The sequence below is a fragment of the Panicum hallii genome, chromosome 9 (assembly GCF_002211085.1).
Source record: "Panicum hallii strain FIL2 chromosome 9, PHallii_v3.1, whole genome shotgun sequence".
NCBI classification, from domain to species: Eukaryota; Viridiplantae; Streptophyta; class Magnoliopsida; order Poales; family Poaceae; genus Panicum; species Panicum hallii.
The window spans coordinates 68,124,453-68,147,102 of record NC_038050.1 but is presented as its reverse complement, the minus strand read 5'-3'; the positions used below and the strand labels follow the sequence as shown (position 1 = coordinate 68,147,102).

The 22,650-nt window shown below is 49.5% G+C and overlaps 3 protein-coding genes across 5 annotated transcripts; 1 reads left to right on the top strand and 2 right to left on the bottom strand.

Moving 5' to 3' along the window:
* The first annotated feature begins 4,919 nt into the window (after nt 1-4,919).
* On the top strand, nt 4,920-7,979 carry LOC112874262 (cysteine synthase). 3 transcript variants are annotated; one of them, XM_025937492.1, is made up of 6 exons: nt 4,920-5,198; nt 5,326-5,400; nt 5,729-5,829; nt 6,196-6,571; nt 6,653-6,888; nt 7,412-7,979. In XM_025937492.1, the coding sequence occupies exons 1-6, from the start codon at nt 4,974-4,976 to the stop codon at nt 7,629-7,631; spliced, it is 1,233 nt and encodes a 410-aa protein (XP_025793277.1). In that variant the 5' UTR covers nt 4,920-4,973; the 3' UTR covers nt 7,632-7,979. The 3 variants fall into 3 exon arrangements, with proteins under 3 accessions (XP_025793277.1, XP_025793276.1, XP_025793275.1); XM_025937491.1 differs by having other exon boundaries at nt 5,686-5,829; nt 6,107-6,571; nt 6,659-6,888; XM_025937490.1 differs by having other exon boundaries at nt 5,686-5,829; nt 6,107-6,571.
* Nucleotides 7,980-8,153: 174 nt separating this feature from the next.
* On the bottom strand, nt 8,154-10,725 carry LOC112874261 (pentatricopeptide repeat-containing protein ATP4, chloroplastic). The gene has a single exon (XM_025937489.1). It carries the CDS (start codon nt 10,557-10,559, stop codon nt 8,376-8,378), a length of 2,184 nt encoding a protein of 727 aa, XP_025793274.1. The 5' UTR covers nt 10,560-10,725; the 3' UTR covers nt 8,154-8,375.
* A 5,584-nt stretch (nt 10,726-16,309) lies between these two features.
* LOC112874263 (zinc finger protein 8-like) lies at nt 16,310-17,267 on the bottom strand. Its single transcript, XM_025937493.1, has one exon. It carries the CDS (start codon nt 17,262-17,264, stop codon nt 16,419-16,421), a length of 846 nt encoding a protein of 281 aa, XP_025793278.1. The 5' UTR covers nt 17,265-17,267; the 3' UTR covers nt 16,310-16,418.
* Between the last annotated feature and the right edge of the window lie 5,383 nt (nt 17,268-22,650).

Below are 22,650 nucleotides of genomic sequence, written 5' to 3'. Positions count from 1 at the left end.
CGGCACGTATCGGCAGCGACCGCGCCCGCAAGACCACTCTCCCGGCACTTCGCAAGGAGTGGGAGAACCTGGCCTTCAAGCCAGGTGACGATGTTGATGACTTCGCACTTCGTCTCAACACTGCTGCAGAAGGTGGTGCAGTTCGGCGACGACACCTACGACGAGGAGAGAGCCGTTGAGAAGCTCTTCCGCTGCGTCCCCGAGAGGTACAGGCAGACCGCTCGCTCAATCGAGTCTCTGCTGGACCTCTCCACCATGACGATCGAGGAGGCGATAGGTCGCCTCAAGGTCGTCGACAGCGACGAGCCACAGCCTCCCTCGAGAGGCATCTCCATCGGTGGGAAGCTCCACCTCACTCAGGAGCAGTGGGAGGCTTGGCGCGGTGACAGGAGGGGGGGACCCTCTCCCTCGACTGGTGGCCGCAAGCGCGGCAAGCCGCGAAAGGGGCGCGGAGGTGCCCAAGCCGGGGCACGAGGGCGCACCGAGGGTGGCGCCCGCGGAGATGCTCAAGGCGGTGCCGCTGACAGGCCCAAGGCGGCACGAGACGACGCCTGCCACAACTGTGGCAGGCCCGGCCACTGGCCAGGGACTGCCCGCAGCGGAGGCGTGGGGTCTAAGCCCACGTCGCGGAGGCCCAGCCGGATGACGAGCCGGCACTGTTCCTACTCCACGGGGACATGGGGCCGCATCCGGCAGCACCGCCTGCCACCGCTCTACTCCACCTCGACGAGCCGCGTGCCCAAGTCCTCCTCGGCGACAGCTCTGACGACGACAGGGTCGATGGCTGGTACCTCGACTCCGGCGCCACGCACCACATGACCGGGCGGCGGGAGTTCTTCTCCGACCTGGACGTTGACGTAGGTGGCTCCGTCAGGTTTGGGGACTCCTCCGCTGTGGAGATCAAGGGCGTGGGCTCCGTGATCCTCACCGCCAAGTCCGGAGAGCACCGGATGCTCACCGGAGTCTACTACATCCCGGCGCTGCGAAACTCCATCATCAGCCTTGGGCAGCTCGATGAGAGCGGCTCCCGCGTGGTGATCGACAGCGGGGTCCTTCGCATCTGGGACCACCGTCGCCAGCTTCTCGCCAGGGTGGTTCGAGGGAAGAATCGCCTCTACATCCTCCATGTCAGGGTGGCCCAGCCTCTTTGTCTTGCAGCTCACAGGGACGACGAGGCATGGCAGTGGCACGAACACTTTGGGCACCTCCACTTTGAGGCCCTGAAGCGGCTCGGTGCCAAGGAGATGGGGCGAGGCCTCCCGTGCCTCGACCACGTGGAGCACCTCTGTGACGTCTGCGTGCTGACGAAGCAGAGGCGGCACTCCTTCCCCCAACAGACGAGCTTCCGAGCCAAGAAGCGGCTCGAGCTCGTACACGGGGACTTGTGTGGCCCGGCGACACCGGTCACACCAGGAGGACGGCGCTACTTCCTGCTGCTCGTTGACGACCTCTCCCGCTTCATGTGGGTGATGATCCTCGGCAGCAAGGGAGAGGCTGCGGATGCCATCAGGCGTGCTCAGGCTGCTGCGGAGACGGAGAGCGGCCGCAAGTTGCGCGTGCTGCGCACCGACAACGGTGGTGAGTTCACGGCGGCCGAGTTCACGGCGTACTGCGCGGATGAGGGCATCCAACACCACTGCTCTGCGCCGTACAGCCCGCAGCAGAATGGCGTCGTCGAGCGGCGCAACCAGACGGTGGTGGGGATGGCCCGGGCCCTCCTCAAGCAGAGGGGCATGCCGACCGTCTTCTGGGGAGAGGCGGTGGTGACGGCCGTCTACATCCTCAATCGCTCGCCCACCAAGGCACTCGACGGCATGACGCCGTATGAGGCTTGGCATGGGCGTAAGCCGGCGGTCTCCCACCTGCGGGTCTTCGGCTGCCTCGCGTTCGCCAAGGAGCTTGGCCCCATCGGCAAGCTCGACGACAGTTGCACTCCGGGAGTGTTCATCGGCTACGCGGAGGGTTCGAAAGCCTACCGCATTCTCGACCCGGAGACACAGCGTGTGCGCACGGCGCGCGACGTTGTGTTCGACGAAGGGCGAGGATGGGTGTGGGACAAGGCGGTGGACGACGGCTCGGCTCCGACGTACGACGACTTCATCGTCGAGTACGTCCACTTCAAGGGAGCTGGGGGAGTAGACAGCTCTTCTTCGCCGAGCGTGCCTACCCCAGTCCCCGAGCCTCCACCGACGCCGGCGCCCGCCACACCGGCGTCACCACGCCCTTCAGCTACGACTCCGGCTGCGCCAGGTTCCTCGGCTGCACCACCACAGCCGGCGACGCCGCGATCTCCAGTACTGATAGCCACTCCTCCGGGCCCGTTTACTTCGACACCTGCTCGTGCTGAGCACAGTCTGGTGGAGTTCGCTACTCCGCTCTCTCACGACGAGGAGCGCGCCGACGCGTACCATGACGGCGAGCCGTTGCGGTATCGTACGATGGAGGACCTTCTCAGTGATCAGCCGGTGCCGGGACTGGTGCCTCACGACCTGGAGGCACAGTTGCACCTCGCATGCGACGACGGCGAGCCTCGGTCTTTCGCAGAGGCCGAGGGACACGCGGCATGGCGTGCCGCGATGCAGTCAGAGATGGACGCGATTGAGAAGAACCGCACTTGGGAGCTTGCTGATCTCCCTTGCGGTCACCGCGCGATCACCCTTAAGTGGGTGTTCAAGCTGAAGAGGGATGAGGCCGGCACCGTCGTCAAGCACAAAGCCCGCCTGGTGGCACGAGGTTTCGTGCAGCAGGAGGGCGTCGACTTCGATGATGCCTTCGCTCCCGTAGCACGGATAGAGTCCGTGCGACTCCTCCTTGCGCTAGCTGCCCAGGAGGGCTGGCGTGTCCATCACATGAACGTCAAGTCAGCGTTTCTCAACGGCGACTTGAAGGAGGAGGTCTACGTGCACCAGCCGCCGGGGTTTGCGATCCCCGGCAAGGAGGGTAAGGCGCTACGTCTGCGCAAGGCCCTCTATGGCTTGCGGCAGGCCCCGAGGGCGTGGAACGCCAAGCTGGATTCCACGCTCAAGGGGATGGGCTTCGAGCAAAGCCCGCACGAGGCGGCCATCTACCGGCGGGGCAAAGGAGGCAATGCCCTGCTGGTGGGTGTCTACGTCGACGACTTGGTGATCACCGGCACCACGACTGCGGAGGTGGCAGCGTTCAAGGAGGAGATGAAGGCCACCTTCCAGATGAGCGACCTGGGGCCTCTCTCCTTCTACCTGGGGATCGAGGTGCAGCAGGACGACTCCGGGATCACACTTCGACAGACCGCCTACGCCAAGCGCGTCGTCGAGCTCGCTGGGCTCATCGACTGCAACCCAGCTCTTACTCCGATGGAGGAAAGGCTGAAGCTGAGCCGTGACAGCACGGCGGAGGAGGTAGACGCTACTCAGTACCGGCGTCTTGTGGGGAGCCTTCGCTACCTCGCCCACACACGGCCGGACTTGGCGTTCTCCGTCGGCTACGTCAGTCGGTTCATGCAGCGACCGACGACAGAGCACCAGCAGGCCGTGAAGAGGATCATTCGCTATGTTGCGGGGACTCTCGACCATGGTCTCCACTACCCGAGGTGCCCTGGAGCGGCACACTTCGTCGGGTACAGCGACAGCGACCACGCCGGCGACATCAACACCAGCAAGAGCACGAGCGGGATCCTCTTCCACCTCGGCAAGTGCCTCGTTAGCTGGCAGTCGGTCAAGCAGCAGGTGGTGGCCTTGTCCAGCTGCGAGGCCGAGTACATAGCGGCCTCCACTGCGTCGACTCAGGCGCTCTGGCTCGCTCGACTGCTTGGTGATCTACTCGGCAGAGACACTGGAGCAGTGGAGCTCAGGGTGGACAGCAAGTCCGCTCTGGCCTTGGCGAAGAACCCCGTTTTCCACGAACGGAGCAAGCACATCCGGGTGAGGTATCACTTCATCCGAGGTTGCTTGGAGGAAGGAAGCATCAAGGCGAGCTACATCAACACCAAGGATCAGCTTACGGATCTGCTCACCAAGCCTCTTGGGAGGATCAAGTTCCTTGAGCTTTGCTCCAGGACTGGGATGGTCCAATCTTCCTACAAGATGGTCCAATCTTCCCACAAGACGACGTACAAGACTTAGGGGGAGAATGATGGATAAGTCCTTGCTGTTGGTCTTTGTGGTCCTTAGCAGCAGTTAGCATCTTGTAGTCCTTAGCATCTTGGACTGCAGGCATTTTGGACTGTAGGACAGCAGTGGTCCTTAGCAGCAGTTAGCATCTTGTAGTCCTTAGCATCTTGGACTGCAGGTATCTTGGACTGTAGGACAGCAGTTAGTGTCCTCTCTAGGACAGCAGTTAGACTAGTGTTAGACTAGCATTATTGGCTTCGTTTGCTGCCCAGCAGCCTGCTGTATATATATGTGGCCACCCCTCCCGTTGGAAGGCATGGCATTGTGAGTGTGAATGAAGAAAAAACCAGAAAACTTCCCCAACTTGAGTGTCATCCTCTCGGCTCAATGAGAGTGAAAATTGAGCTACTGACATATATTCCTATATATGCAATGCTATATATCCATCATCGCGTCACCTGATTTTTTCCAAATTTTTCATATTTGGATTTGATTCAGAACTTTGTATTCGTACCTATTAGAAATCTAAAGAAAATGGTTGTGAGTTTATTACCATTCCTAAAAATAAAACCCCTACCTAAGGATTTTGAGCCCTACCTGATCATTACCATTCCTATAATCCTACATACTCTCTTAAAAATTTTGAGCCTAGAGATAACTGAATCAACAACCGTCATTTCCTCTCCTAAAAAAAGAAAAATAAAAAAACAACAACCGTCATTTTTCCTAAAAGAAAAACTGAACCGTCATAGCGGGATGGGCCTCAACGCTCTTGGCCCATTACTTATACCGCGGTCCGTGTTAGTCCTCTGCAGCTTTTATTATACCACGGCTGTCGAGACGCTGCTGGTTCTCTTCTCTCGCTTGCTCCTGTGCTCTCTCGCTATGACGGCTGCGACGGCGGCAGGAGCAGCCGCCGCGGCCGCCGCCGTCTCCCTGGTAACCTGCTTTCTCCTCTTCCACAATAGTAACCTCAAGTTCCCGTGGGCTCGAACAGCTAGGCCCTCCTGCGCGAGCGGCCGGCGGACTCGACGGAGGGGTCTCGTGGAGGCCATCGGCAACACGCCCCTCATCCGCATCAACAGCCTCTCCGATGCCACAGGGTGCGAGGTAGGCATGTGGATATTTTATTTATTTTTCTCGGCTTTGCTGCCTGAGCAAGTTTTGGAGGTGGTTCTTGGTCTAAAAAAAAGTTTTAGAGGTGGGCGAATTGCAACTATTCTTCCTTGGGTTGCAGATTTTGGGGAAGGCCGAGTTCCTGAACCCGGGAGGCAGCGTGAAGGACCGCGTTGCGGTTAAGATCATCGAGGAGGTAACTTCCGCGATTCTATCTAGATCGAGAAAATGATTTGGTAGGAGGGGAATAATTGCAGAGTTCATGGTGAGAAGTCGCAGAATTGGTACTTCTTTTAGTTTCTGGAGAAAGCATGGAACTTTTAATTTCGACCTCGTATGTCCAATTGAAAAAGTTCTCTAAGCACAATTATGTTCTATTTCACCTTTTAGTTGATGGGTCATAGGATCCTTGCTATATCCACTCATTGTTCTGCTAGTTATTGCTTTAACTTAATGACACTAGAGCTTTTATCATTCCCAGGCTTTAGAATCTGGAGATCTCATCTGTGGTGGTACTGTAACAGAGGGGAGTGCTGGAAGCACAGCTATTAGCTTGGCTACTGTTGCTCCTGCTTATGGCTGTAGGTGTAATGTTGTTATTCCTGATGATGCTGCCATTGAGAAGGTAGGGAAGTTATATGATTTCTAAGAATTTTTGTTTTGCTTCATAGAACATTCTATCTTGTAGCATCTTGTACTGCTACTTAATTTATCTTTTGATATGACCAGTTGAAGTGCTGACCTGTGTTAGATGCTTCATTTAGCATTTATGCTAGGACTGTCACAAGCTTGTGGCTGTAATTCAGTACAAGGTTATGCAGCTTAGCAGTCAGAAATTCTCTGTTTGAGTGTTTGTTGCTTTGCTCCTGTGCATATAATTTACTTATGATATTGTTTTCCAGTCTCAAATAATTGAGGCGCTTGGAGCTACAGTTGAACGAGTGCGCCCTGTTTCAATCACTCACAGAGACCATTTTGTCAATATTGCCAGAAGAAGGGCATTGGAAGCAAACAAATTAGCAGCAGAGCAGAGAGAATCAAATGAGACACGAACTAATGGTTTAGCACATGTCAATTCTAAGATGACGGATGACAAGTTGGCAGCTATGCAGAATGCGTTGAAAAAGACACAAAATAACGATCCAGCACATGTCAGTACGGAAATGGCACACAGCAGTAAATGTGATCCGAGTTCTGATTCAAAAGGAGGTTTCTTTGCTGACCAGTTTGAGAATATGGCAAATTACCAAGCACATTATGAATGGACTGGTCCTGAGATATGGGAACAAACTAAAGGATCCCTGCACGCCTTTGTTGCCGCAGCTGGTACTGGTGGTACAATTGCTGGAGTCTCACGATATCTTAAGGTTAGATGCTTATTTATTTATTTGTTATGTATTTTCTCTCTAGTAAATATCATTTTTTTAACTATGATACCCCTTGCTTAGGAAAAGAACAGGAGCATCAAATGCTTTTTAATGGACCCGCCCGGATCTGGTCTGTTCAATAAGGTTACTAGAGGGGTAATGTACACAAAAGAGGAGGCTGAGGGAAAAAGGCTGAAGAACCCCTTCGATACTATTACTGAAGGAATAGGAATCAACAGGGTTACTAGAAATTTCATGATGGCGGAACTGGATGGAGCTTATCGAGGAACAGATAGGGAAGCTGTTGAGATGTCAAGGTACACACCCAGTTGAAATTTTTTGTTGATGTCCAGAAGTTCTTGTCTATTATAACAATGGGCACACAGAAGTTAGCTAAGCATTGCAATTTTTGCTTCATATAACCTGTTAATATATTCAACTGGAAGCATTTTTTATTTTTTGTTACAGCATTCCACATATCTTCACTTGTTGCATTCTGCCTTTATCTTATCACAACAATGGTAATGGTCTTGTCATGCTTCCCTGAAGCTGGAATGCCGTTTGATATCTGTTTTGGATCTATGAGTTCTCATCATCAGGACCGGCCCCCCCCCCCCCCCCCCCCCCCCGCGGGCGACTTCAATGGTAGCCTTAATCAACTGTTGGATTAAGCATTTGTTAGAAGTAACAATCAGTGTTATCAACATCCCACTTAATAGAAATTGGGAGCAATGAATGGAAAGCTCATGTCATAGTTAGCAGATGTTTAGTATTTCATCTTACAGAATTGGATGCAAAATACAGATTATCTGACATCAATTTACTTGGAACATAACTTAGGTTCTTGCTGAGAAATGATGGACTATTTGTTGGGAGTTCTTCAGCCATGAATTGCGTTGGAGCTGTAAGAGTTGCTCGAGATTTGGGTCCAGGGCATACAATTGTGACAATTCTCTGTGACAGTGGGATGAGGCATCTAAGCAAGTTCTTCAATGACCAGTATTTGGCTGATCATGGATTGACACCAACAGCTACTGGTCTGGAATTCCTCGATAAATGAGCAAATTTCACAGGAATTCTCAAATTGAGCAATGTTGTCATGCTTCCTGCGACTGAGATGAAGCAGTGAACACTGAATAGCTCACAGCATGAGAATATGCCTACAGTAAGCAAACCCTAATGGACGAAGGACTGATGTATGTTAAAGTACTAATAGTAGTATAATTAGGCATTGTCATTTGATAGGCTTTGGATAGCCCAGTTTTTTCTTAATTCTTATTGTTTCGATATATTTATTGAGGCTGTATTCAGTAAAGAATGCTGCATTGGGCATCTTTACTGCAAACAACTGCAATATATACATTTTTCCTTTTGAAATGGTTTCAAGGAGCTATTTCGCCCAGTTTTACGCTTAGCGTGACATCATTCTGCTCGAACACTATACTTTTCATTTTTACTTGCTTGGTGTTGATCAAGTTTTGCTTCCATCTTTGCTTCCCGATACCTAGTGGCCAAACATTTGTGTTCTGAAAACATCATAGTCGTTGGTCTCGTTTTGATGCAGATACATATCATGCTAATGTTAAAAAAAAACAGTTGCTACTTTCTCAATTGAATGGTGAGCTGAAGCTGGTACTCCTTGGTCTGTTATCATCTGGATGAAAGCAGTACAAAGGGATCTTTAGAAACTACAAGGAAGCAATAGAGCATCTGCCTGCAGAAATCTGTCGAGGAGGTATAGGGTCGAGAGCACCTGCAGATTATACACAGAAAAATCCTATGTATACGCCCTAAATTAACCAGTTTACACAGCTACTAATTCAGACGCCTTCTTCATCTCCAGCCAGTGCTTGGCAGCAACGCTCGTCGTCAAGAACCAGCCGGCCTTGTCGGGTGCCTCGTGGAACGGCGCGTCGAGCTCCTTCAGATGCGCCTCGAACATGGCAGCCAGTCCTCTGTCCGAGTACGTGTTCTTCCCCTGCCCCGTGTGGATCCCCAGCAAAGGCGGCAACCCCTCGCCGCCGCTCTGCAGCGCCGTGTCCAGGTCGTTCATCCAGACGTGCAGCGTGGTCAGTGCCGCGCCGACGGAGAGGCCCCTGAGGTGCACCGACCACTGCGTCTGGGTCCGCGTCTGGATGTTGGCATAGATGCCGAGCTGCTGCGCGGCGTCGAGGAGCGCGCAGGCCTTCTCCATCTGGTTCAGGTTCACGCACAGGTCCATCAGGCTGTTGCAGTAAGGCATCTTCACCACGCCGCGGGAGCTGCTCAGCAGCTCACTGGCTGCTTCCCTGAAAGATTCAGAGGAGGCGCTCGTGTCCACCAGGAGCTTTACCACGGCGCCAAGCTGAGCATTGCTCCTCTCGATGCAGTTGATCACCTTGCCCAGTTCTTCAGCTGGCGTGTTCCCCGCCACGCTGAGAAGGCAGCCGCAGAATCTGTCGTCGGGGCTGATACCAAGGTCCTCGAGCATGTCAAACGACCTGACGACGTCGTCGGTGCGTCCCACTTTGCCGTAGCACCGGATGAGCGAGGTGAGGACGAAGATGTTCGGCTTGAAGCCAGCCCCCACCATCTCGTTCAGTATGCCCTCTGCGCCTAGGACGTTGGCAGTGGAAGAATACAGTGTCACCATTGATGAGTAGCTCCAGCTATCAGGCTTGGACCGGGCATCCATGGACGCTTTCATGTCACTGAAGATCTCCTCAGCTTCGTCGACATAGCCAATGTCTGCGCACATAGATAGGAGCATGTTGTACACAATCACGTCGATGTCCATCACCTCGTCCTTCATCAGCCGGTACACAGCCATCGCGTCCTCACCATAGCGCGCCCTGGTGTAAGCGTGCAGGAGACAACAGTATGTTGCCCTGCTGGGCTGCACCTGCTGATCAACCATCTCTCTGTGGATAGTCTTCACCACCCATGGTCGCATTGCGCGGCCCATAGCGTCCAACATTGTATTGTACACGACAAGGTTTGGCTTCACCCCGGCCGCCTTCATTTCCTCGAACACGTTGAGTGCACCGTCGAAGTTGCCGGTGGTCGAGTGTATCTTGATCACCGTCGAGCAGATCACAGGGTCGAGCTGCCATTTCTCCGAGCGAGCGCGGTCGTACAAGCGGAGGGCCGCCTCGGCGTTCCCGGCGCGGCCGTACGCATCGATCACCGCGGAGTACGTGAGCATGTCCGGGGAGCACCCGAACTCCGGCATCTTCTCGAACCACTCCACGGCCTTGCTGGGCAGGCCGCAGGCGCGCGCGCAGCTGATGATGGTCGAGAAGGTGGCGTTGTCGGGCTGCACGCCGTCCTGCAGCATCTCGGCCCAGAGCGTCTCAGTCTCGCTCCAGCGCCGTTTCTTGCGCAGCAGCTTGAGCACCACGTTGTAGAGGATGACCTTCTTCCGTACCTCGGCGTTCCCCAGGAACCAGCGGAGAGCGAGCACGGCAGTCTCCGTCCTGGTGGCGGCGGCCGTGTTGAGCACGATAACGGCGTCCTGCTCGGAGGGCGGCTCGGGGAAGGCGGCCTCAAGCGCGGCCGCCACGGCCGCCACAGCGGGCTCGCACGCGCCGAGCACTGCGGCGGCGGAGGCGAGACGCGAGCGGCGGCCGGACCCGGCACGCGCGCGGACGACGCCGGCGGCGCGCGGGCTGTTGGGGTTGACCCAGAGGTACCTCGTGTTGCTGCTGGGACTGGTGCCATTTGGGCTGGAATCAGAGGGAGGCGCCGGGTCTTGGGGAGGCGGGTCCTGGACGGAGACGTGAGCGGCGACAGGGGAGGAAGGGTTCTTGGGGTGGAAGGAGGCGGAGATTGGCCGGTGAGGCCATGAGGGGAGGAGGGAGGACGGCGAGCGGCACAGAGGCAGGGAAGCCATGGGTTGCTGCCGCTCCCTGTGGAGTGGATTGGGGGTGGGCCGGTGGGGAGTGGCCGGGAGCGTGACGAGTGATGACGCAGCTGGGCCTTTCTGTCTGTCAGATCTCGGGACCCACATGTCAGTGGGCGTGGGGGATGACGGAGGAACGCGCGTGCGAGAGATGTGGCTCTTCCCTCCCGCCGCTGCCCTCGAGACTCTGAAACTGCCAGCCCCGCCGCCCGCCTGAAATTCGCACGCCAATCCACGGAACGGCGCTGGCGCCGATCCCTCCTCCGTCCACCTCCCACCCGCTCACTCACCGCCGAGCCTTTGACTGTCCACGCTTAACCAAGCGATGCGCGCTTCCCGCCCCTCTCGGCTCCGCCGTGACGGCGAGATCAGCGTCCGCTTCGCGCAATCGCGCATGCCCTACCGCCGCTTGCCGTGCGGTGCGGCCGCGTGCTTCGGGCTGCTCTCGCGCGTGCGCTGCTGCAGGGAGGTGGACAGCGCATTGTGCGATCTAGATTATGGATGGGTTCGAATTTGGTGGTGTATGTGGGGGGCTACCATCAGCTCGCTCGAGGGCGCGCGCCAGGTGTTTGATGAAATAGGTGCGGCGGATGCCTCTACCGAAGATCGATCGTGTTCTAGAGTCTGGCAGTGCTCCTTACTGGTCTGCCCCGCTCCCGGATTGGCTGATCAGTGTTTCGCGAGTTCCGATGATAACGTGATCAAATTCATAGAGGTGATGATTTTATAGCACACGATCGTCCACTTTCCCGTCACAGGTAATTTTATAGCGTCCATCTTTTAATTTTTGTTGTGGGTACAATGCAGACACGTAGGAAGTAGGAACCACCTTTTCCCTTTTTTATACAATTTGAACCGCAATCATCTAAATAAAATCCTTAGTATGCTTCCTTTGGAATACAATAGATGATCTGCTTTAAATTCACAAACAACTAGTTGTCATGCGCCCTTTACTTTCCTGAAATTTGGGCACAAGCTAAGCAGGCAAACTGTCCCTACATGTAGAATTGCCTATAGTCGCACCCAAGGATGATCATTTGTAATTTGTAAATGTTGAAGTTCCACTTTGTCGTGCTGATTGCTGAGGTTCTGTCAAATTGATTTACCTACATGTTATGCCTTCTGAATTCTGATCTTTGTTTGTAGGTTCATAGAAACATTGAAGTTAATATATCTGTTGGTTAATGGAAACATTTACTTAAATTTCCGATGCCCTCCATCTAGAATTTCCATTTTCTCTTTCAGATTTAAGCACAGCATCCACCCACATGTTATGATATTTCAGTGGCAAATGGCAATAGAAATAGTACTGCACCTATTATTCCATCTTATACTTGAGCATCGCTAGAAAGCAACCTCGGTGGATTAAAAAAAAAATAACCATCAATTACAGAAATTCTTGTAACTGGGCCATCCTTGAAGTTACAGTACGTCACCTACCTTCTTATCTGCTACTTGACTAGTAGTTGTGCTGACGTTTTCAGTTGAGATTAACCCTGCACATATACTGCTGCAGGCTGCCCTAATCCTACATAGACCTTCTAATATCAAAGTATTATTCAACTGTGACCCTTATATGACTGATCTTCTCACACCTAAATAAAATAAAGAGAAAAAAAACTAATCTTCTTTCTGCTGCTATGCAGTATTAGCTGAAGTAATTCAAAGCTAGAAGCACTATTCTCCATGCAATCTTGTGTATAATCATTTCACTCACATCCAAGCATGAGCAAAAAAAGCATGAGCTCATTTATCATGAATATTGATTGCTGCAAAGAGTGGGAAACATCATCATGAGTTCTGTACATCTTTAATTGCTGCCTGGAAGCAGAATGCCAACTCATTCAGTCAGTGAATCTCCCTTTTTCTTTGTTACATCTGTGTATCGGTATGATACAATGAAGCATTCAATCATGTCCCCAAATAATGTGCGCCATTCATGATCATTCTTAATCTTGGTGCTGGTGAACTCATTAGCATCTGAAAACTATTCCATCAAATTGATATTGTTATTGTTTCGGTCCATTTAGTAGTATCAAATACAGAAATCTGTTTCAGTTTTGGTTGTCATATTCAGAACATGTGTACCACTACAATGCTCTGTCCTTGATATTAGTCAGCTTTGCTCAATTAAGTGTGGCTGACCAGAAAGAGGTATTTGCTAAAAGGTTTATTTAGTGTAAAGTTTCACAGAAGCTTAAAATTCTTGAAGACCTAGCATAACCCTCTTTCTTTAGGCCATTGCAATATATGTGTCATTTGCACATTCGATTCCTGTCAGTCGAATGAATAAGGAACATGGGTCAAATTTTTTTTTTGTGTCTTGCTACGAGGATACATGATGCCTTCGCTGAGCCATTGGTATATATCCACACACCATTTATGTATATCCCTGTCTGCACAAGAACATTTTCCTGTGTCTACTTTTGCATGCCTCTGAAGTCACAATCATTGACCTTAATTCAGAATATATACAGTCAACTTAGGAGGATGCTATGGTGATAACAGATAAGCATAAACTGATTTCACACCAAGTTTGTCACTCTGAAATGCATTGATATTAATAGTGGAAAATGAACCAATCGTTGCTACAGCATCCCATCTAAAGGCATCAGTTGTGAACAATCTATGTGCTGGCCATCCATACCCGACAAGGTGAAATTTGCTGATTTTCAATATCTTGCGATGCTGACCTTAGCAGTCATATGAGCCCACAAGCTTAGCCCTAGAAGCTTTTAAGCTCAACATGACTGCAGCACTAGACAGAGATGCGTAACTACTAAGAATTGCATACCATGCCATCTGAAGCTTAATGTAATCATTGTTTCAGGAAAGTTAGTGGGTTGCAGTGACTTTGAATTGACAGAAACATTTCTTGTCACTGTACTCGCTTTCACGTGACATGTTTTCTTCCGTTTGCCTAACTGTTGTTTGGTACTTAATTAACCCCTTATTTGGCTTTCTCATGTGTATGCAAAACAGAAACATCAATCGATGTAGAAGAGCTGCACCGGCATCACATCGGTCATCCACTGGACAGCACAGGGCTCCTGCCATGACAGGGGGTGGTGACCATTATAGATTCATGTTGCTACGAACGGTAAGCAGCTGTTATCTCTGGCCTTAAAACACATACGTGATCTGCTTTTCTGTGTGATGGAACTAGAAGATAAGAGTTTCGATGTCAGGAGGCCGTGTGGGTTCCTTCTCTGCTGCTACCTGTTTACATGCCCAGCTTTTGGTGTATGTCCCGAGCAGAAGAACCAGGATTTAACTGGCGCACCCTGCGCCAAGGCCTGCCATGTAGTATACAAGCATTATACAATCTGTACTGCCATCTTCCACAGCCTTAAATTTGTGAAGCCCTTTTCTTTTGGGGCTGACATGATGCAATGGTTCTTGCCTTCAAATTTCAGTGTCCAGACTTCCCAGGCCTAACATATACTCACTTCAAATAATTAAAGAAATGTACTATTGAATTAGATTCTACGTTACTTTTCAATTATCATTGCAATTTAGATTGGACTCTATCTGCCCATAGGCAAAGATAGGTGGTGCACACCTATTTAGGCTACTTGTGTAGCTAGATAAAGTACTGACTGAGTGAGTTATACATGCAGCACAGGATACAAATCTGTGTTGTTGCAACATTGGAGAAAAGAAAGGCGTGTTGTCCAGGCAAGGACCTATATATGGTCTAGGAGCAAAAGTCTAGCTGTAGTATAACGTGGGGGTAGTACAGTTGCAGCACAGGTAGAAGCAATTGGGCTAGCTAGGGTTGCAATTTCAGTCTAGTCTTGGGAAACTGCTGGTGATGGCCTGATGGGAGGTTTGTGCCTGAAATGTTGCCTCTAGATGTTTCCTTCTTTTCCTCACTCTGCTGTCAACCTTCATAGTCGCACCTGCTTTAGATTCTTTTTATCTGATGGTACCGGTTGCATGTTTAACCGAAATAGTGACTCCTTGGCATTTGGCAATGGAGTATTCATTGCATTGGTGATTTACTTAATAAAATAAGATGTTGCATGCCCAAACTCCAAAGAATAGTACAAAGGTTTCCTGCATGCACGATAAAAGTGCTAGATTCTGTCCCCAGTATTTTTGAATCTTGTAGGCAGTTCGTATTTGCATGCAGGAGGGAGAAAACGACACATCCTAAAGTTGCATTGGATCTATCACCAACAATAGTGACAGGAACGACAGTAGGGGTCTCCTACAGTTTCCGCTCCACAAAAAAAAAGTGACAGGAACAGCAGAGCAGCAGAAACAGGAGCAGCAACATCAAAAATGATAGCATTGAACGTTAAAAGCTCCAAAGCAGGACATTCATATGATATCCTATTCTGAGACCACTTGCTTAAGGCAGGAAGGGTGCCAGCTTCCTGTTGCATGGTTGGTAAACATTCATGTACTCCATCGCCATTTTCATCATACATGTACATGTACGGTTAAATAACCAGCTGTTTCATGGGTTCAAGTACCAGATTATACTAGTCCAGCTGATAAGTAACATTTGTTCTATGTAGCTAATAAAAATTCTGTTACTATTTTTTTGTGGAGCATTATTCGTGTTTCCAGTATTCTGGGTGCGTGTGTGTCACACTCTACTGTTGCCTTCCTTCTTTATACAATATAAAGCTTGCATATTCAAGAATAAAACAACAGTTCTTCAGCCAGAGAAAACCCCACCAAGCACAAGGCCTTCGGTCTTACTATCACTAGACATTAGTTAAGGCTATTCTTTCAGCCCGACAGTTTAGAGCTTCATTGAGGGCGAAATCCTAGTTAGGGCAACATCAAGTTGCAGGAGCTAAGTGGCCATGATCCTAGTTAAATGTCACTACTTTCATATACTAACAGTACGAAGCCAACCTTGGATGGAATTAGTGTGTGAGTAACCGGGGGGGTTGGCCTTTTCAGATCAGGTCATTTTTTATGACCAGCTTGATCTGTCATTTCTCATGTGCCTAGTCTTTCTGCACTCTTTATCCCTTCTGCTCCCTCTTCATACTTGTACTTTCCTTGCCTTTCCTTGTTGCAAGTGTGTAGGCGCTTTAATCTTTTTGTTATATAATATTAATTGATTCTTTTGTAGGACTGATGAATTTAAAATTATATGTTGAACCTTTTAGATATATATAGTCAACACTGCACATCTTCGAACTTTTCAGAAGTCACTATCAAAAAACTTTCCAGAAGTCAACTGATAAGAGCATACACTGTTTTTTATGATCTCTCTCCGTTCAGCTGTCATTAATATCTGTATATATATTTAGCTCAGCTGCAGATATTCTTAGTATATATTATAAAGCACTGCCTCATTGCCCATGCATCATGGAGCAGTAACTGTATACCTATACGTTCAGTTCAAAGCTACAAGGCTACAACTTGTGGGCCTTCAATTTCTCTTTTATTATTTTCACATTTTGTTCATGTATCTTTTCTAGCATGCATACTATGCACACAGATGCAGACTGTTAGCAAAGCAAAATAAAAAGTATAATATTTCATAATACAAGAAATAGATCGTTTTCCATTATCCCATCTGAGTTATTGTTTTTATCTATATAGATCGTTTTCCATTAATGAAAGATGTTGTAGCCTGCAATCTGTTTTTCCTATGAATTAAACAAGAAACTTTTTCTGATGTTTGCCTATTTTCTCTGGAGTCTAGAACATTGTAAGCTCCATGAAATCTACAGTTGAGTACAAGTTGCCTAGTTGAAATCAATTGATGTCTTGTGTTGAATGGTAAAACCCGAAACCCTAATTATATAATCAGAATTTCTCTTTATATGTATATGCACGCAAATAAAAGATTCAAACTTTGATAAATGGAATTCTTTTGCACTATGCCAGAAAATAAGGCAAGATCTGGATTCAGTGAAGAGCAATCGTAGATATGGGAAAGGTAATGAAATGAGTTCTTGGGTTGATCCGCTAAAAGCAGCAGACAAAAGGTAACAATTATAGATGCAAATCTAAGCTCACGCCCTCGGCTGCGGTGGTTGCCGGCTGCTCACAAACAAACTGACCTTGTGGAGACAGCAGCAAAGAGGAAGACGAGGAGGGCGACGCCAAAAGAGACGTTGAAGCCCTTGGGTCTTCTCCGCGGAACACGGACAGCGCAACTGGCCGCCGCTCTCCAGCCGGCGTCATGCTCGTGTTCCCGTGCCCAGCAGGCGGCCCCCTCCAGAGCCCAGCCGTCAGGGGGTTCCCGTTGATCGGCTGAGCGATCGACCCGACCCCGCTGTAGAACTGCGGGCCGATGGCGACGGCACCGCCGGCGCCTGGAGGCCTCATTGTGTGCCACGAGGGGTACAATGTCGCCACCGTAGGGCCTGCCACGCCGAAGCGATGCTGCGGGTAGCCGAGGAGGTGGTGGTGGTGAGCGCCGCCAGCCGCCGCCGCTGCGGCGGCCATCGCCGACTGCATCTGCACCCGCTTGGCGTGCTGCCGCTCGCGTTTATGCGCGTTCTGGTGGCCGCCGAGCGCCTGCGACGTCGGGAAGTGCCTGCAGCAGTAGTGGCACTCGAACTTGCGGCTGCTGTCGGTGGGAGCGGCGCCGACGGCACCGCCACTGCTGCTTTGCGTTGCGGCGGCGGCGGCGGCGGCGGTTTCTTTAGCCTTGCTCTCCGGTGACGAATGCGGGACGTCGATGCCGAAGATGCGGATACCGGAGTTGGGGCTTTCACGAGGAGGAGCGGACCGCAGGAACGGCAGCTCAGAGAAGGCCGCGACGTTGCTGAAGTCGTGAGGCTCCCGAACGCTCGCCGCGGCGCCACCGCTGCCGCCTTCGCTGCCGCTGCCCATGCAAGCCAGGTGAAGAAAGGTACAGAATTTCTCGTGTCTTTGCAGAATAATTTGCAGTACGAAGTAACCGGCCGGTATCTAAGCTGGTCTAGCTAGCAATGAGGTTGGGGAACCCTCTCAGCACTCTTCCTCGGCGATGGCAAGGAAAGAGGAACTGGGGGGGGGGGGGGGGGGGGGGGGGGGGTAAGGTGAGAGACAAGGGAGCTAGGGAGCTAGGGGAATGGAAAGGGCAGCAGCTAGGGAGGCCTGGGCTCGTGTTGCTCAAAGGAGTGCCAACTGCCAAATGTATACGAGTGATAGGTTTTGCATGGGTACTGTGGAGCAGGCCCGGTAATTGTCACCTTACTATGTCGTGGTTAGTTAGGAGGAGGGTGGGCCTGCCGGGAGGATAGGGGGAAAGGAGATGTGGATACATCGTCCACGGTGGTGTTGTAGTAAATTCTTGAGCAGAGGTCGGGTGGCCATAGTACAGAGTAAGCTCTGGCAAGTACTACTGCACTCGGAGGCTTTTGAGCGCTCATAACAAACAAGTACCTGTCACTGAGAGAGGAAAAGGCCATCTCTCTCTCTCTCTCTCACTGTCTCCCTGCATACGCACAGCACAAGCACATAGACGCAGCCTCTCTATCTCTCTCCTCTCTCTTTTTTTTTCTTTGCTTTCTTCATTTCTCTGGCTTTCATGCATATGTAAGCATCAGTGAATACGTGACAAGCTCTGAGCGTGGGCCTGTCGCGCTATATAGCTATATGTGGGGGTGGTACTGGCTGTTTTATGGAGGCTCTTTATAGCTGTTGGCTTCTTTACATCTGGAGCTGCAGGCTTGTGTTTGGAAGTGGTCCTGCGTACAGATCTAGTTGTAGCCTTGTGCCTTACTGCCCTGGCTAGCTGCTGCCCCTGCGTGTGACTGATTTCTCTCTACCTCTAAAAAGAGGAGTCTGTGCCTTAGTCGTTTCTTATCCTGTTTGTTTTTCCCTTTTCTTAAGTCATACCCTATATGGGAACGTCCTAAAATATCTCTCCTGTTACTACCACTCATCAGAGAGCAAGCCGCCACCTGGCTAGGTTGTTAAGTAATAAAACTTGGTAACCTAATGACTAGACTAGACAGAATGAGAGACCTACATGCAGGCACTCAGATCGATATGATCAGTGCAGCAGGATGTTATAACTAGGTTCATCATCCTATGCTTTGCTTTGCCCTTTTGCTATAATCAAGCTACTCCACTCGCTTTGGTTTTTTGTCCGTATGATTAAAGCGAGGCTCACCTGATGTATCGGACACATGCATGCTTTGCAGATGCGCGCACTGGTTGGAGGAAGAAAGGAATGTCGAGTTAATTAGCCCACTATTCCCAAGCATCCATCATCCAGGCGCGAGTTGAAACAAAAATCGCGGAGTGTTGCCGTTTCGTTGTCCTTCCATCTGCTGGTTCGTCATATATGTCTCATTATTTGAAGGAATTGAACCGTTCGCCACTTGCAAAATCAATGATATATAGATACCCCAGCCACAACTACAGCAAAACAGGTCATGGTATTGATCTCTCACATTTTGTCCAGAATATATTGTCGTTTCAGGTGAGAAAGGCAGATGGCTGTTTCTCCTCTTGCCGGCTAGTCACATTCCTGGGCGAAGGGGATTATTCTGCTGATCTGCAGCAACGTGTATGCTGCCTGCTCTGCTATATCGAAAGGTGCGCTCCTCCACAACCTTTGTTTTTGTGAAGCATAACAACCTTTGTTAAAAGATCAACTACTAGATACTTTTCTCATCTTGTGCACCCGTATCCTGGCTTTGGGGATTGTTATAGCTTCCCAAGAAAAGGAAAATAGTCGGCAGCAGCTGAGGATCGATGTAGACATGGCCCCAGAATGATTAGTTAGTTATCAGCACTGTCACCGCTGCTGTCGCCCAAATCATTTCGCAAGCACTGCCACTACTGCTGTTACCCAAATCATTTTGCAAGCGTATCATAGCTATATGGTTTTGAGCCCAAGAACTAGAGAGCGCTCACTTGCAGAGAAATCACCCATGACTATTTTAAGAAGGTTGCTATGTGCTGAGAGTACGTATGTTGGACTAGGACATAAGTTCTCGACAAGTATCTGTATGTGCACGTACATGTGGCGTGTAACAACATATGTAGGCCCTCTGCTTGTTCCTGTGAAAATATTAAAGCTGTTCACAGCATAGCGGTGAACTTGAACCTACATAACTGTGTGTGTAGAAGCACTCTAGATCCAGCAGCTGGGGTTGCTATCCAGGAGTCTGTGGACTAAATCATGCTAGGTGTGTTGTACTACTTGCTAACCAGTCGTACTAAATGATCCGGGCAGAAAGAATAGTTGCTAATTGATTAATCAAGGCTCACTTGACCAGAGCCAAAAACATACAAATCGTTGTGGTTGGTTACAGGTCTAGATCTCACCAGCACTCCGCAGCACTTGATCAACAGCTACGTGTGCTAATCAGAAAGGGACCTCCCTGCCATTCCCAGGAAAAATGCCACCATCCTTGTCCTCGTGAGGAACTTGCTCTTGGTGGGGCCATATGTAAAGAGAGAAAAATAATGAACCTTGTCAGTTTTTGTCAGCAGTCCAATGGAGCAAGGTTACTAAAGGACTGCTGCTTGTGCAATTTGCTCATTTTCTTTTGGGAAAAACTGCCAGCTGCTCCTCTTTCGCTATTAATTCTCATTCGTATGCGCAGGATGCGTGGGTACTGACTTTTTTTGACTGTGGGTTACATATGTTCCTACCAAAGCAGCAACTTGATCATTAAGGCATGGGGCCTCCCACATTACGGTCTTTTTTACATACTATATTGATAAAGTGGGAGTGTCCATAACCATCCATGTGCACTTTTGATTGTTTCTCTTAGCTATTTACAGTAAAGCTTGTAAAAGGTTATGGCAGTTTCTGCATACTAAAATGTCACTTGGCACAACTCTGAGGAAATGGATCGCAAAGATACTGATGGGTGAAAAATATTTGAGACTAATGCATTTTACACTGGGAACATGTTTGTTGTGAACCCAGAATTTGGTGTGATCATGGCCATTTTGGCATGAACATCATACCGATATGAAAAGTTTCCAAAAATATACAGAGCTTGCCAGCTTGGTTGTGCTAGATGCTTCCATGATGAAACCTATGTTACTGACCACTACTGGCCAGTGCCCAAACTTTCACGCAGGACTGATGATCATATAAACTGTGAACGATGTGGCTGCTTTACTCGTGCAATTCCTGACTCATATGCAATTATTCCTCCTAGCATAAAAGCTCACACTTGCTCTGCTTTCTGCAGTTCCCATCCACCGTCCCGGGCTTGTGAGACATGGACACCAGCCTAGCTATCGGCTCGGCTGCTCAGGCTCAGCTCAGCTCAGCACACAGGTGCGCAACCACTCCCCAGCTCTGCTATCCTGCTAGTCTGCTAGACGGTGGAACGAGGTACTTGCCTGCAGCCTCGCATCAATAGATTGGTCAGTCGTGGGCCTACCTATTTTGTTAGCATACATGGTGTACTTTTGTTCGTTTTTTTTCTTTCTAAGGCATAATGCCCTCAAGGAGCTGGAATCTATTCATTAGGAAATTGACTACATCCCATTTTACACAAGGAAGCTTAAATAATATAAATCACAAACAAGTACTCCCTCTCTTTTCTAGATTTATAGATTTTGCTATACCCTTAGATATACAATATATATATTTATAACATGAATCTAGAAATGTTAAAAGAACCTACATTTTGGAACGGAGGGAGTAGATTCTAGTGACTTAAGGTGGATGACACGCTGCCGGTTTTGTCTGTCTCCGGCACATATCACTGACGGGCAGGCTGACAAGAGCTGCACTGCAATGTTTTGGGGCCAAGAGGGGGATCCTGAACCGCTTCCACCTCGTCTCCAACACACAGGCAGCTCGATTAACATGACATTTGATCTTGCTTAGATTATTTTGAGGTTTGGGTGGATCTGACACTAAACCAAAAAACTTCTCTCTGGTCCTTGAGGCTTCAGTGCAATGCCAAATCTAAAGTCGATAAGGAAATTCTAGGACTGTTTATCCGGTATTACTATAAATGTAGGGATGCCCTCATCAATCAACAAGACATCAACAGCTAGATGGATTTGTATATGGACCATGGACCCTTGGATCAAGATGGAGAAGTTTCTGTTGAGCTTCTCGCGCAAAAGGAGAATTTCTATTACTAGCTATCAGCAATTCAACAGCTACCAGTTGGACCCGTACTAAAGAAGCTGAGAGCAAACAACATTAGGTGTGCAGCTATTCTATGCATCAGTACTGCAACCCTTTGTCCACGGACGAACGAAGATTTGATCGTCTGGTTTAAATAACTCCTACATGCAAGGACAGCATACTCCATTTCACTATTCGGCTGCGTTATTCCGTTATAGGTTAATTGGATCTGCCTAGACAGCAGCTACACGCAGTATATTTAGAGAAACTGCATGATCACCGATCGGTACCTACTTTGCAACTAAGCTGTAAGTTCGCAGCACCTGGCATATGTCTAATCCTTTTGCAAATTCACACCTGAAACTTTAGTTTGGATAGAGGTTAATTATGTATATGTATTGGGAGGGATCGGTAGGGAAACTAGTTTATTCTCCACTCCATTTCATTTGTGTCGGGAAGAACTAATTTTTATCCAAATGAACCCTTAAAAGTGTCTGTAGGATACCACTATCCCTTAAAGGTTTATTCTCCTTGCAGGTTTGCCCGCTTGGACAGGTGGGCGAGAGCGAGGGAAATGTTTTCAGTAATCAAGCCACACAGGACGCAGTCAATCTAGTATTCCCTCCAACTTTTTATAAGGCATATTATTAGGAAATGAGAAAGTCTTATGAAGTATAGTTTGGCCATCAATCTCCTATAATATGTTGTCAATTGCTATGACAACATATTATTACTGAAAGATATTTGAATTACAACTGGTGTATGACTTCCTTCAATCCTAGTACACCCTACATATACTATGAACAGAGTGATGTTCCTCAACTCCACCCACCCGATTCATCATGGAAAACTCATGTGGTAGTAACGAACGCTCATATTTCCACACAAGGCTCAGTTGCGACTTTGCAGCAGTGTGGGGTGTTTAACTGCTAAATTCAAGTATCTGATTTGTGGGGCCTTTTTTTTTGTTTTGTTTTTGCAGTTCGAACCAGCCCATGCTGGCGCTCTAACGACAAAGTCCCCCTCTTCATTTAAGAAACACGCATGCCTAGCTAACCCTTGGAACCATTAGGTCGATTGATATGCATAATGCGGCCAAATAACGCTCGCTCGCTTCCAACTTGGTTAGCCTTGCTTGGCCGCCCCACCGTCCCGCCGGTCCCTGCACGCATGCACGAG